Raw genomic sequence first — 13,690 nt, forward strand, 5'->3', positions numbered from 1 at the left:
AGCAAAGAACACACTGGGGTTTTGTGTAATCTGCAAAAGATGCTGTGAAAATGAAGGGCTCAAAGCAAGTACTAGAAGAGCAAAGATTTTTCTAGGCTAATTAATTTAAGCATTAATTAAATCTTACCATAACTGGAACAGCCACGAGTCTGCAGGAGTACTACATCTAGTCTTTTATGTATTTGGAAGGCTAGACTACAACCTACCCTCAATTTCACTGCTAATCTTTGTTGCTTAAAAAAATTGGGCAATGACTGGCAGGACCTGTGAAATGCTCTCCTTGAGGCTGATGATAAGTGGGGTTTGTTCACTCTTCTTAAGTAGGACCATGCCTTTGCTTTTTGCTAGTTGAGAGACAATGAAAGCTAAACACATTTATTTCTAAATAGAAATATTTTCAAGCTCAGCTGGAGAGCCCATCCAACACTTCAGTGCCCATTCATCCAAATGAAGTGGGTTTGGCTTTTCTGAACTAGGTCACAATCTGAAGCATGACATATGAGACAAGTATTTTCTTAAAAAAAAAAAAAACAACAAAAACTTAATGAGAAAAATCAGTGGTTACATGGATTTTTTTCAGGAAAAACACTCTTCGAAGAACTTTAGCCAGCTCTGGAAATTGCCTTCACCACTGGTTTTATTTGGAGGTTGGCAGGCAGTTGCTGTTAAACTGTTTTTAACACAGAAAATATATTATCTTACAAAGCCCCCAACTTAATTCCATTTTAAAATGGTCTTGACAATTGATTAATGCAAATTTAAACAAGTTTGGCTCTGATATTTCCAAGACCCCCCAGAATTCCAAATGATAATGTTTTACACGTATTCAAGAAAATACCCAGTTTTCCATGACTTTCAAGGGACAGCAGAGCACTTTCATTTCTGGCTCAAGCAGAGGGCCCTTTTCCACTGCTCTACTTCACACACCCTTGTCCTTGTTTGCTCTTCAACAAAAGAGAAGCTTTGGGGTCTGAAGAGGTCAGTCCCAGGCTGGTAATAATTTGAGTCTGGGAAGAAGGTGTAGTTGTTTGCCTGGACCTACTCAGGCACTCTAAACAAGTTCTCAGATTGCATGAGAGCCTTCTTTATGTCTGACAGCCTTGGGAGGGAAAAATGCTTTGTAGAAGAGATACAGCTGGAACATCTGTTATCCCCATTCTACCAAGCCTGAGGCATTTCTTTCGGACCTTGCACAGAGAGCTGTTTTACCGGTGTTGTGCTTGCTGCTCCCGTAACCTGTACAACGCAGCACTAAGTAACGAGCTGCCCCATCCCATCCAGCCATCCTACTCTTTGCAACCTGTAGCAGCTTGACCCTGTAACGGAGACATGGCAGCATCTGCCTTTGAACAGTCTACAGCAAATAGCACCAGTGTAGTTTGGGTTCAGTATCTCATCCTTCCAAGCGCATACAAACAGCACATAAGCACGTTGCAGTGGAAGCACAGAGAATTCCTAGCAAGGAGCCAGCAATGCAGTCTGATCTATGCACAACAGTCATTAAACTCCCCCCCTGCAGAAGTCACTCTCACCTATGTGGCAGTTGTACATCCAGATACGCTGCCCATCGTACCGGCTCCTGCATTTCATCACGTTATTTGAATAATCGGATTCAGCAACTTCATAGTTTGGGTTGATGACAACCTAGGGAGTGATGGAGAAACACAGCATAAAGTTATTTAAAGGTGGACTGGATATAACACTTACTAGTCAGACTGAAACAGAATCAGCTTTTTCATTACACCATAATACTTTTTTTTTTTTTAACAGGAAAAACCTAACTCATTTTGCAAGGAGACAGAAACTACTTGATTAAAGCCAGATCAAGATCACACCTTCCCACCAAGATACACCCTCAAACACCTTCTCTACATTTCACACGATAGCAATGCAGACAAAAATAATTCCTCTTCCCTTCACTCCTCTCCAGTTTAAGTGGCTGGTTTTAGAACCAAAGAATTTCCCCCACTCCACCCACTTGCACAAAACAGACTGTAGGCATAATCTTAACTCCTCATGCAAACACCACAAGAATAGCGCTATTTAATCCGCAAGTGCAGCGAGTGTTGCTTACAAACAGCTCAAAAGCTTAGATCAAGACAACAGTGGGATGCTGTGCATATATATAATGTGACATGTAACACAGTGTGTTAACAACAGTAGCTGCACGTGGATTGTGTAGGACCATCAAGTATTAGCTGCACGTGGATTTCTTAGGACTATCATCCCTAAACTGTGGTTATTGGCCCTGATTTTTCACTCAGGGAAATATGTGATCTGGTAACACTTCGTTGTCCTGTTTGGTAATTCTTTATCTTTTAGGTATCCTGGGAATATAATCTCTTTGTAATTGGAAGTTTATAGCACTGTAGGAGGTGTACAAATAAACCAGTCAGTTACATCTTTGACATCCCTAATGGATAAGATAAAAGCAACAGCAAATTTCTCAAAAATGTCTCAAATCCCTTTTTTCTCCCATACCTGGAAGAGGTAATCGCCTGGTGGGACATCAGTAATATCGATCCACTGGCAGTCGATGTCATGACGGTACACGTCCCAGCATCCAACTGTGATTCCTTGTTCACCAAAATTGGCGCATTCGTACTGTTTTTGCACATCTAAACGATAACAGTTAAAGGCACAAAGTGTTACACTCCCACCCTCAGGCACATCAGAGCAAGGGGTAGTTGTTCTCCAACGCCCATAGATTATGATAAGCTACAGGCACAGTATTTTGGATGAGATTTAATACAACAGTGCCTTGCTCAACGTCTTGTATTGAAATACACATACGGGAGGAGCTGCCTCCTTCCACACCTCATCACCCCGAGGCATGTTTTGGAATTTCTCACTTTACAGGCACCAGAAACCGCACACTTGGGTTTTCAGAGCAGCTCAGAATAAGGATGTAAGGAGACCTCAGCATATAGGGCCTTCGGGGCTTCTTTTATACCTGTAGAGACCACTCCATAACCTCGGGACTGGTTTTCTGGCTCCTGTCAGGCCACATTCCAGCCCTGCTCAGGACTTTGACAGCATCTTTGAAGCCAGTCACCTGTATGGGGACAGCGATAAATTCCCAGCACAAAGGGCTCTGGCAAATATACCTGCTTCGCATTCGGTGTCTTCCAGGCAGAAACTGGCTTTGTGTCCTTCAGCCACCTTGGTTCCGTTGAGGTTCAACAGATCATAGTGGGTAAAAACCTCCATGCTGTGGTAATGCCTGCAAGGCACAGACGGGGAGAATTCTCTTTAGGGAAAACAGACACCTCTTTAAGTACCGGCTCTGAAGGGCTGCACGGTCTGGTCCAGCAGCTCGGGCACAACAACTTGGACGCGAGTAGCCCAGACTCGATTCTCTGTGCTGTTGCATCCCTCAGGCCAGGCATTCCACCTCCCAGCCCCGTGGCCGCGGGGGTAAATACACGACAACACGTGAAGTGCCGCGGACCAAGCGGCACTACAGGATGTAGAGTCAGAAACCGCAGCTGGGAAATATTCCCCTGGGCATAATCCTACATGGCACCGTCGCCCATGCTGCCTTCGTGCTGGCTCCTGGCCCGGGTATTTGTTTACACATCAAGCGCTAAAGCTCTTCCAGGGGAAAGCGTTGCCCCAGCCTTCATCGGAGCACGCTGTGTTTTATAACGGCAAAGGAGGGAAAAATCAAAGCCATCATCAGTCGGGTCATCATTTCTAGTGGCCCTGCTGCTTACCAGAACAAGAAATATTTCACCTGCTCCTTAACAACAGGCTGCAAAGAGAGCTGGGTGTACCCAGAGCAGCAACCCGGCTATTTTTATTTATTTATTTTTAAGAAGCAAAATGTAAATTTATTGGCAGAAAACTAACAACAGATGGAACCAGCTTCTCTCAGCACTCCCTCCGCTCAAATCTAAACAACCTGACAGCTGGGTTCACACATGATACATTTCATAATTTTAAACGGGGAAGTGTTAGTGTCAACTCAGCCTGGGCTGCTATCGGGAATGCTCCAGCACTGTTGGGCGCAGCAACAGTTCAGAGCGAGCATGCGGTCTGTGCTGCAGACCCCTAACTAGCAGAGTTAGACCACAGCAGGGTTTGGGTGATGTTGAACTCGGGAACATTGCCTTTTTCTAAGCCACACTGCTGCTTCAGCAAAAAATTAAGCCTGTGCTTCGGTCCCGTTGAAGTCTGTGGGACGAGCAGAACAGGAAGCAGATGGAAATACCTGATAAAACAGTCGTGTGCTCCGTGTGGTCGGGGCTGGGCACATAAATGCGGTCATGCTGATGCAACACATTGAATTTGATCTCAGCTTTGGAATCGGGAGTAAACCCACAGCACGAGCACGTGGCGGGCAACAGGAGAGCAACCGTGGGTGCCGAGAAATCGCTGTATGTGTACCCCAACTTTGGGAACACTGCGCTGAGACACAGCAGAGGTCATCTGCATAGCTCGACTCCGAGGAGTGAGGCAACTGTGCAGACAGGCCCTAATTCAAAAGCCATTGCTCTGGAGTTGAAAAAAAAAGAAAAGGAAAAAAGTGCAGAAATCCTCTCCTTTCCAGCTGTAAAAATAATCATGTCTTAAAAACTTCCAACCACCATTATTGCAGCATCACTGTGCACACTCCTTTATCTGTAAAGGAGTGAAGAGGGAAGGGGAGGAAATTTTTCCTCTGGAGAGTGGGTTTCTTCTTACCTCCTCCTGCCTTTCCCTTAAAAAACAAAATTTAAAAATTGCCACCTGCCAGAAGTTAATCACTTCTCACTCCCTGCTACAGGTTTTTCCCATTTTTGTTCTGCTTCCACATCAAAAGCCAACTAAACAAGCTCCTAGTGATGGAGTGAGGCAGCTAGGAAAGAAGAGGCATTCTGCAGTGGCTGAGCTGTTGACTTTAAGGCTGTCTCATTTGGCTGCCTCTGATAAAAGTTTGAGGTTCTCAAGTCTGACTCAGTTTCTGAAATATGTCTGAATCATTCAAAGAGGTGTTTACATTCTGGTGTTTACAGACTGGAAAGATTGAAAAGGAATTGAGTTCATCCTCCTCCGTATAAACAGAATCCAGTTTAAAGCACGCAGATGGTTCTTGGCCTCTTCCTGATCCTTTCCCAGTCTCACCTCACTTACGCAGCCTCTCCCAAATTGCTCCAAGTGCCCTCCTTTTTAACCAGCCTGCGACGTGCTCAAAGCCTTGCGGTACCCACGTATTCCCCCAGCCCCTTCCCAACCGGGCCAGAAAGGCAGGTACTCACACCGCACCGGTCCGGGTTTCCTCCTCCCTAAACATACCATTGCCTATTTACCTTGGGTTCTGTGCTGCCAAGGTTTCGGCTCTGCTTGCGCCTCCGACTGCAAACATTACAAACCAACCTGTCTGCAGGGTAAGCGGCCAACATTTGCCCCACACCGCGATCTGAAGCTTCGGACCAGTAGCACCGCAGCATCGCGACGCTGACGCAGTGCTACCTACACGTCTCGTCTCGCTCACACCATTTATGAAGACTGCAGGGCTGTTAGATTTGAGAATTTACTGCTCTAATGTTTTCACAAGGGAAAAGTCTCACAACAGTGGCAGGACGAGAGCTGTGCACTGAGTTACTTAGCTCCCTTTTACCCCAAATTAGAGAAAATCAACCTTGTAACAGGCCATCATTTCAGAAGCAAAGCATCTGGATGGCTTGGTTCCAGTTCTCTTTCCTCTCCCTGGTTTACTTTGGCTGAAACTGTCAGCTTCCCCCTGAAAAACGATGCATTTATGGGGGCGAGTTTACTGTTTGTCAAAAATAAGCACAAACCAATCTCCCAGCTGTACACAGTTTAAGTGGAGTCGAGAGGCATTTAAAAAAAAATGCAGAATTACACCATGTTCTTGAGTCCTTTCCCAGGTGAGGAAAGCAGCAGAGATGGCTGCATCTTTCTGCACCCAGCGGGGACATAGGCACACACTTCATTCTGTCCGTATATACGCATACTCCCATGTATATACTGCCCTCGCATATACATCTTTCCCAATGAGAGCTCCACATCTGTCTTATTCAGTACCAGTTCTTAACTATAATTCCTACTGTAATAAGCTGGTTTCTCTGCTGTCGGATGATCACAGCTGCCCTAACACACGTCCACAGCTGTGGTTTCAGCCCTGTACTCCCACGGTAAAACAGTCCCCCCCGGGGCAGCAGAAAGGGATGGAAGGAAACACCGACCGCGCAAAACCATCTTGGCGGCACTCACCGGTGACAGTCGTGCCAGACCCAGGCGTGGCGGCCGTTCTTGGGGCGAAAGTCGGACTGGCCGTTGTTGTGGATCTGGGAGGAGAAGCGCAGCAGGCGGCGGTACCCAGAGGTGACGGAGGTGTTGACGGCCGAGCTGGCCAGGCAGTTCTCCTCGAGCGCACACTGCAGCATGAACATAGGGCGGTCTTCCAGGTAGGCTGTCTGCTCCACCAGCTCGGCGTTGAGCACCAGGTCAGGGGCAGCTGGCGGGAGGGAAGGAAGGTTTAAAATTAACTGATGGGCTGCTAAAAAAAAACAAAACCCACCCCCCACAAGTGTCTGTCAGAGGTGGAGGCCAGTCCCTTCCTTGCACTGAATTTCTCAGCCCCATCAACAGCAGTTTGCCACTGTTCTGATGTATCCAAGGCATAGCACGGACCGCTCCATTTCTCCTGCATATCTCAGGGCGAACACTTATGCCAAAATGAAACAAAACCCGAGTTACTCACTCTCCGAGCAGGACACACCAGCACCAAAACGACCACCTCCTCTGGGACAGGAGACATCGGCTCCGTCGTGACGACAGTGGGCCAGGGACATCTCTGTCCCCGAACACTTGACACCACTCATGACCACGCTGTCAGCAGTGATGTCTCCGTGCCAGTACCAGGTTTCCTGGGCAGAAAAGCAGAAAAAGGCCCTTCACATACTGTTCACTGTTTAGTGGACTGCTGGGTGCCCTGTAACTTGCATTCTCCCTTCAGGGAAGATCAATGCAAGAGCCCACACTATCAAGGAGGCAGATCTTGCCAAAGGATGCTAAAGCAGAGTAGCTCAGAGAATGAGCCCAAGTCTAAGTAGAAGGCTAGGACTGGAATTAAAATCCATATTGACCATGTTCCCTGCCCCGAACATCTGACCAGTGTTAAGCAAATCTCTCTCCTTGTTTCTGAGCTTGTTAAAATCTATGCTTGTTTTTAATCCAGCTGTAAACTCACTTTTCCACCCTGCTCTGCCCATCCAGCTGATGAATTCATCCTCGGGATGTTTTAAGTCATCTAGGCTGTGCCTTTGGGAGAGATGCCTGGCAATTAAACCACATCTGTCTTGTGACATCTGTGCACTTGGGAGGACCACAAGTAATGCCAGAGTGCCTGCTTGCACAAGGAGGGGAGGCAGAATTAACAGCCATGCTGGGAATGGCAGTGGAAACAAGGCATTTGAGGAGTACCAGGACCAACGGGGTCTGCTAACCCAGGGTCTGCATCTCTTGGTTCTGAGGGGGCATTCACAGATGTTCAAACCCTCCTCACTACTCATCTTCATCACCCACTTTTACAAAACTTGTGGGAATGACAGAAAATTAACTCACAATGTAAGACCACTCACAGAACTAAGCGCACTAAACCCTGATGAAGCTGCAACTGCAAAGCTTGGGAGAAAGAGAGGGAAGAAAGAAGAAGAAGAAGAAAAAAATCAGATCTGTTAGTGTCAAAACTGGGAGCATGTTTCCAGGAAAAGAAAACCCATCTGTACCATTGCTTCCATTGCAACAGGCTGTTTGTTAACCCTGTTAGCAACACTCTTTGCACACCCGCACACAGGGCTGCCCTGTTCTACACAGTGTAGCTTTATGCTCATGTAGCTGGTGCAGCCGGGATGTGCATAAGGGCCTTTTCTGTTCTAAATACCAGCAGTCTCAGCTAAAGGAAAAAATGTCTTGTTTCTTGCCGGACTCTCAGGGCTATGTCAATAGAGCCAGGCAGTTGGAAAGGCCAGTGTTCAAGGGACGTGGCTATCCTCAGCTCTTGTGCTCTGCTTGGCAGCTACGGAAGCAAATCAGCTGGTGGAACCAGCTTGCACAGGGGGATTGCTACAACAGCAGCGCGGGCAGCTCCAGTCTTCTCCCTCCTGGGTATCTGACCCCAGCATCCCCCTCAGGGACATGTAGATCCCCTCTCTGGCCACGGATAACAGTTAAGTTGGTTGGGATCCGCCTGCCCAGAAGCCTGGCGTGTCCTCCTGGATCCTGGCTTGGTCACTCCTTAAAGACAAACTCGTGGCAGGACTGCACTCTCCAGGCAGAGTTTTAACTCTCCATTTTTGCCTACGGTCTCTCCTGCTTTCTCAGTAAGCAACCACCAGCCCCGAGGATGCTGAGGCTATTAGTCATTTCAAGACCTTATTGTTCCTCCCTGCACAAAACCAGCAGGCAGTCAGCAGATACGCTAATTCTCACTGGGTTTATCGCTGCAGCCCAGCAGAGCCGGTTGCATCTGAATGCCGAGCGGGCCAGACACGGCAGGAAAATACAGCAGAGATGACCGGACCCCAGGGCTGGAGAATGGGGACAGCCTCTGCTCTCTCCAACCACGTTTTACTTGTTTGCCCAAGTTTTCAATTTCCGGAAATTGTTTGGGGAAAATAGTTTTCTTTCCAGAACTGATCTAAGGCTGTTTTCTGAGTGCGGGTTTCCATCTATATAAACACACATGAAGTTTATTTATTCAGTGGCCATTTGAGCCTAAGTTTCCCCAAAGCTGCTGGAGATTGTTGAGTCTCAGCTGAAATGCCTCAAAGGGGCTGCATTTCCAGAGCACAGCAAGACAGCAAGCTCTGGCAGGGGATTACTTTGTCTTAGGGAGAAACCAGATTATTTTAGGAGCCCAAATCCCCATTTTCCCAGTGTCTGTGAACTGCAATAAAGGCCCAGAGGTTATATATTCCCTTTCAAAATCTACCATTACACCTAAGCCTGCCTGCCCCTCTTCCACCTTGTGATCCTCGAGGGATGCATCAGTACAGAAGAGTATCTTGCACCAGGACTATTGGCCAACGCCAACTACTTACACCTGATGCCTTTTATCCATCTGGGAACTGGGTGGGAAGCTGTTGCCCTCCCTTCTTCCAGCTCTTACGGTTGCTGCTTGCTTTCCTCCAGCCAGCACAGCAGGCTGCCATTCACTGCGCCAAAGAGCTTCGCTGGGAAAGAACACTTTATTCCTTTGTGGTTATCCCAAGCTTGTTAGTTGGTAGTTTTTATCCCTTTATTAAGTGCCAGTCTTAGTCGTGTGCAAGCAGGAAGGGCTTAGGGCATTTGTCATTAGAGGAGCAAGAAAAACAAACAATTTGGGGAGCTAGGATACAGCTCCACTGCACAATAATGTACACGCTGCACTGAAAAGTAACTACAGGAGCAAAATCAAATTGTTTTCAAGTGATTTGACACCAGGTTAAACTTGGCTTCCACACTTCAGTCAGCTTGTGGAGTTCAGCTCCCCCCCTGACTCAGGGAGGGACAAGAAACTGCACGTAACCACCAGCCCAAGCAGGGCTAAGGGAGTCAGGCTTCCCAGGACATCTGAGCCCTGAGCAGTATGAAAACAGCAGCTTTGCCCAGAGCTGCAACAGCTCCTTCTGCTCTGAATTTCCCCCAAAGGCTGTTGTACAATGAGGTTTAGCCTTCAGGGTCTCTCCAGCGAATGCTTTGAAGCCGAACACTGTGGTTTGTGGTTTGGGTTTTTTTTTTTTTTTTTTAAATAAGCCTTCCTCCTCCAGTAGCCCCGACCCAACCACACGAGTTGTCACGACCGAAACACACGCACGGGAACTCACCTGGAAGGCATGGCTGGCGAACCCCAAGCCCAGCTGCCGACACACCACCATGGCTTCCACAGTGCTCCAGTTCTCGCTGCAGACGGTGCCCCACTTCAGAGTCCCGTTGCGCTCTGCCAGGACCTCCACCCGGCCCTCGTAAGGGTTGCGGCCGCCGCTCAGACGCAGCTGCAGGGCATAAAAACTCGTACATCAATAAACCTCATAGCAAACTTCAGAGGGAAGACGCAACAGCTGGGCAAGCAACGCTCAGGGTCTCCTCAAGGCTTGCGGTTAAAGTCACCGAGCCCAGAAACCTCGGGTCAGCTGCTAGTGGGGCAGTTGATGCAGTTTGGTTCTTTATCTCCCACCGTGGACAGAAATCAGTCTAGCCAAGCCCAGCATCTGAAAGTGGCCTGTACCAGCTGCAAGAGAGTAACACACTCCCTACAAAAGTTTCCCCCTCCGCTCCCTTTGGACCTTTGGCAGGAGGAGCATTTACTCAGAAAACCCTGCGTCCGCTTCATGCTGTTAGTTTTTTAAGCCCCACGTGGCAAAGATGACAGCAGGACCCATGCTAGCAGCCGCCCGGGTACCACTGCCACGAGACCCAATCAAGATCCCATCACAACAGGGACATGGACCAGCTTTACAGGGCCACTGGACTGCACAGGTTGCAGCTGAAGTGGCACTTCACCCATTTAAGGCCCCCGTCATGCTTAGGGATGCTCAAAGCTCAGTACAAAAAAGGGAGCATCACCCTTATTTCCCCTCCTAATACAACGCAGGTGTTAAAAGCTAAATCGAATAGGCACAGCTTAGGTGAAATGATTCCTACCCAGATGCCCTGCACTGCATAGCAAGGGAGGGCAGATGATGCTCCAGGATGAAAACACGTCGCCACGCTCACTCAGCTTCTCACCTGATTCTGGAAACCCATCGCTGGAACGTTGCACCTCACAGCAGCATCTTCTTCATGGTTACAGCCCTGCGACTCCATGTTGAACTTGCAGTCTGTGACTGATTTTTCAAAGCCCGTACAGTCAATTTCGTTTAGATGAATTGGACCCATGCCTTGGGGAAGAAAAGAAGAAAAGAAGAGTCCTTACTTCTGCCCATGCTACTGTGTGGTGAAGAAATATCCAATAACAGTTTATTAATACGTTGCAGACATCGCACTGGCCTCTAGCATTCAAAACACGGTAACCCTGAAAAAATTCCAGTGATTTCTTGTAAAAATAAAACAAAAAGCTGCAAGATTATTATTAATAATTTTACCATTAAATTCTTTCCAGTAGTCTCTGGGACTCAAGCACACAAGAATCACAGAAAAAGCCAAGTTTCCATTGTTACATAATCTACAAACTTCAGCTGTAGGAATTCACAAATTATGACCTTTTGGCTGGGTTCTGTGTGCTGGAATCTGCTCCAAATCAAGCCCTGACATTTAAATGAGACATAGACACGTTTGGTGGGACAACAAAATGTAACACCACAGGGATACGCGAGAAGTCAGTAAAACAACTCTGGGGCAGGTGTGTGTTGCAGACTCCAACACCACTGATGGAAAAGAGAGTGAACATCATTTCATGCTGCAGAGAATGGTCTCAAGGTGTTGGGAGCCAAATTGAATCATTTGGTTCCTCCCTGGACAAGTGGCAGCAGACAACTGTCATTTCTACCAAAGAGACACACACATATGAGAAGGCAATAATCCTGCCTGCAAAGCTCTCGGGTCCTGTTTCCAAACTGAGCCCGAAGCTGGTTAGAAAGAAATTTGGTGGGGATGAAATCAGAGGTTCCATCAGATGATCTTCATCACAGGAGAACAACTAGTCTTTCTTGGAGCCCATATAATCCATGAGTAACTGCTGATGGAAACACACTGAGCAGTTTTGACAGGACATCCCTTGCAAGTAGCAGATGTAGAATCTGTGGTCTCCCGCAGTTTCTAGGAAGCTTTGAGATGGGAGGCTGAGAATAAAAACACTCCTGAACTTTGTTATCAATATGCTGTCTGGACTTGGCGTAACCAAAACGCTGGCAGACCCTGGGCTCCGACCTGCAGGTGCTTTGCTTCACTGCAGCCCTCGGCCAGGCGCTTCTGTCGGAGCCGCAGGTGTGCCCATTTCTGGTCAGCAGCCAGGAGCGGCGTGACAATGGCAGCGAGGCAAGGCAAAAGCCAAAGAAGTTTCCAGGAAAGCAGCATCCACCCACCAGCACCCTCCAGCAGCCCTTTCCATCAGCTGGAAGAGGTTGACCAACACCAGATACAGGAGTTCAGTTTGGAGCTCGCCTTGTTGGTATGCATAGTACACAACGGTAGGCTGCCGGAGGCCAGGCTGACCGATCTGGGTAATGGAGGTAGAAAAGCAACTATTTTCTTACCATTTCTGACAGCGACTATTGCTTCTTCATTCCTGCAACACTATTCTCATCATAGCGCGAGCGAGGAGGGCTCCGCAGAACCAGAGAGCTGTACCTGTCTCAAAGCATTCAAATCAGCAGAGAACAGACTCCATGGATGTGACAACCTGCCTGCTGGCTCCGTTTCTTCGTCTGTACCCAGAGATGACACAAATTGCCCAGTTAGTGGCAGAACTGCCACCTGGGCTCTGATCAGCAACCTCCCGGGCATGCACTGCCTCACCACGGACCCTTTTTTGCTCACTCCTCTAGAAAGGAAAATTTTACGCAACTTCAAGCCTGCTCCTTTTAGTTCAAAGCAAAGGGCTGACTCTGGAAGGCAGGAAAAGGTAATTGGTTTATTAACGGTAGGTGGGATCCTTTTGCTTAAAAACCTCTTCCCACTGCCATCTGGAGCCTTTCTAACTCTATGTGGCAGCCAGCACATCTGTGACTCAGAGACCTAACCGTGGGTGACAGTTTAATGATCTGTCTGCTGAACCCCTCACCTTCTCAGACTTCTGCTGAGGCACAGGGAAAACAGAAAAAAAAAGAAAAAAAGAAAAAAATGTTCTCTAGCATACTTCCACAATTGTGTGGTGGAATGAGTCAGGATGTACCCTGGAGCCTTCTTCTGACAACAGCAGCAAGAACAACAAAGGCAGAGATGTAAATGTATTGGGTTCAATCTCATCCACAGAATTAATTTGGCTCTGGCCACCTTTTGCACCTTAGCACTTCGGCCAGCCCTGTATCCACCCATCACACAATATCTATACAATGTGGGAGTAGACTCCTAGGCTGAGGTGGCTGGGGAAATGTGTATCTAGCCTTTTTTGCTTCTCTCTTATTAAATTCCTGTTTGTGGTCTACATCTGGAAATGGTGACACTGACCTAATCATTCTGCAAGCCACCGAACATTTTGAGTAGGAGGAATGCCTTGACGCTGACCAGAATTGGAGGGTGATGCACCAAGAATGCAGGATGGATCCCATCTGACGTTCTCCACTGAAATAGCCCGACAAAGCCATACCAATGAAATGACAAAGCAAGAGGGCAGGGCCACGGCGCTGATCCACGTAACCCTGGCACATTTGCTCTTCTTGGGGAAATTTTTTACAGCACATGGAGGCAGTAAGTGCTGCTGTCCCGGGCGCTGAAACGCAGCCAAACTGCATTGCTGTATGTGCTGAAATATGGTGATAAAAATTATATTTCTTTCTATGCCCTTCCCTTTAGCAGACGAACAGGATTACGACTGTATATCCAACATACACGTTCACCTACTGCTTGAAGCATTTTTCTATATTCTCCCTCCAGGGATGTTGCAGTGGACAACACGTTCAGGACATCTGGGCTCAGTATCTTCCTTTCAACAGACTCTTGTGTGAATAAGGGTAAATTGTTTTGTCTGGGTCTCAGTTGCCAATTTATAAAAGGGGGAATAAATCATCCTCTCCGTACCCTGAACTCCTTGTGGTAGGCACTC

The 13,690-nt window shown here is 47.6% G+C and overlaps 1 protein-coding gene across 1 annotated transcript in view; it reads right to left on the minus strand.

Moving 5' to 3' along the window:
• LOXL2 (lysyl oxidase like 2) overlaps positions 1-13,690 on the minus strand; it is a 55,441-nt gene that overhangs the window by 3,851 nt on the left and 37,900 nt on the right. The window contains exons 7-13 of the mRNA XM_009920233.2: positions 10,717-10,868; positions 9,816-9,983; positions 6,710-6,875; positions 6,220-6,463; positions 3,108-3,223; positions 2,482-2,618; positions 1,533-1,644 (exon numbers count right to left, since the gene is read on the minus strand). Coding sequence (XP_009918535.2) covers positions 1,533-1,644; positions 2,482-2,618; positions 3,108-3,223; positions 6,220-6,463; positions 6,710-6,875; positions 9,816-9,983; positions 10,717-10,868 — 1,095 coding nt within the window. The remainder of the gene's footprint in view (positions 1-1,532; positions 1,645-2,481; positions 2,619-3,107; positions 3,224-6,219; positions 6,464-6,709; positions 6,876-9,815; positions 9,984-10,716; positions 10,869-13,690) is intronic.

The sequence above is a fragment of the Haliaeetus albicilla genome, chromosome 13, assembly GCF_947461875.1.
Source record: "Haliaeetus albicilla chromosome 13, bHalAlb1.1, whole genome shotgun sequence".
In the NCBI taxonomy this organism is placed as follows: Eukaryota; Metazoa; Chordata; class Aves; order Accipitriformes; family Accipitridae; genus Haliaeetus; species Haliaeetus albicilla.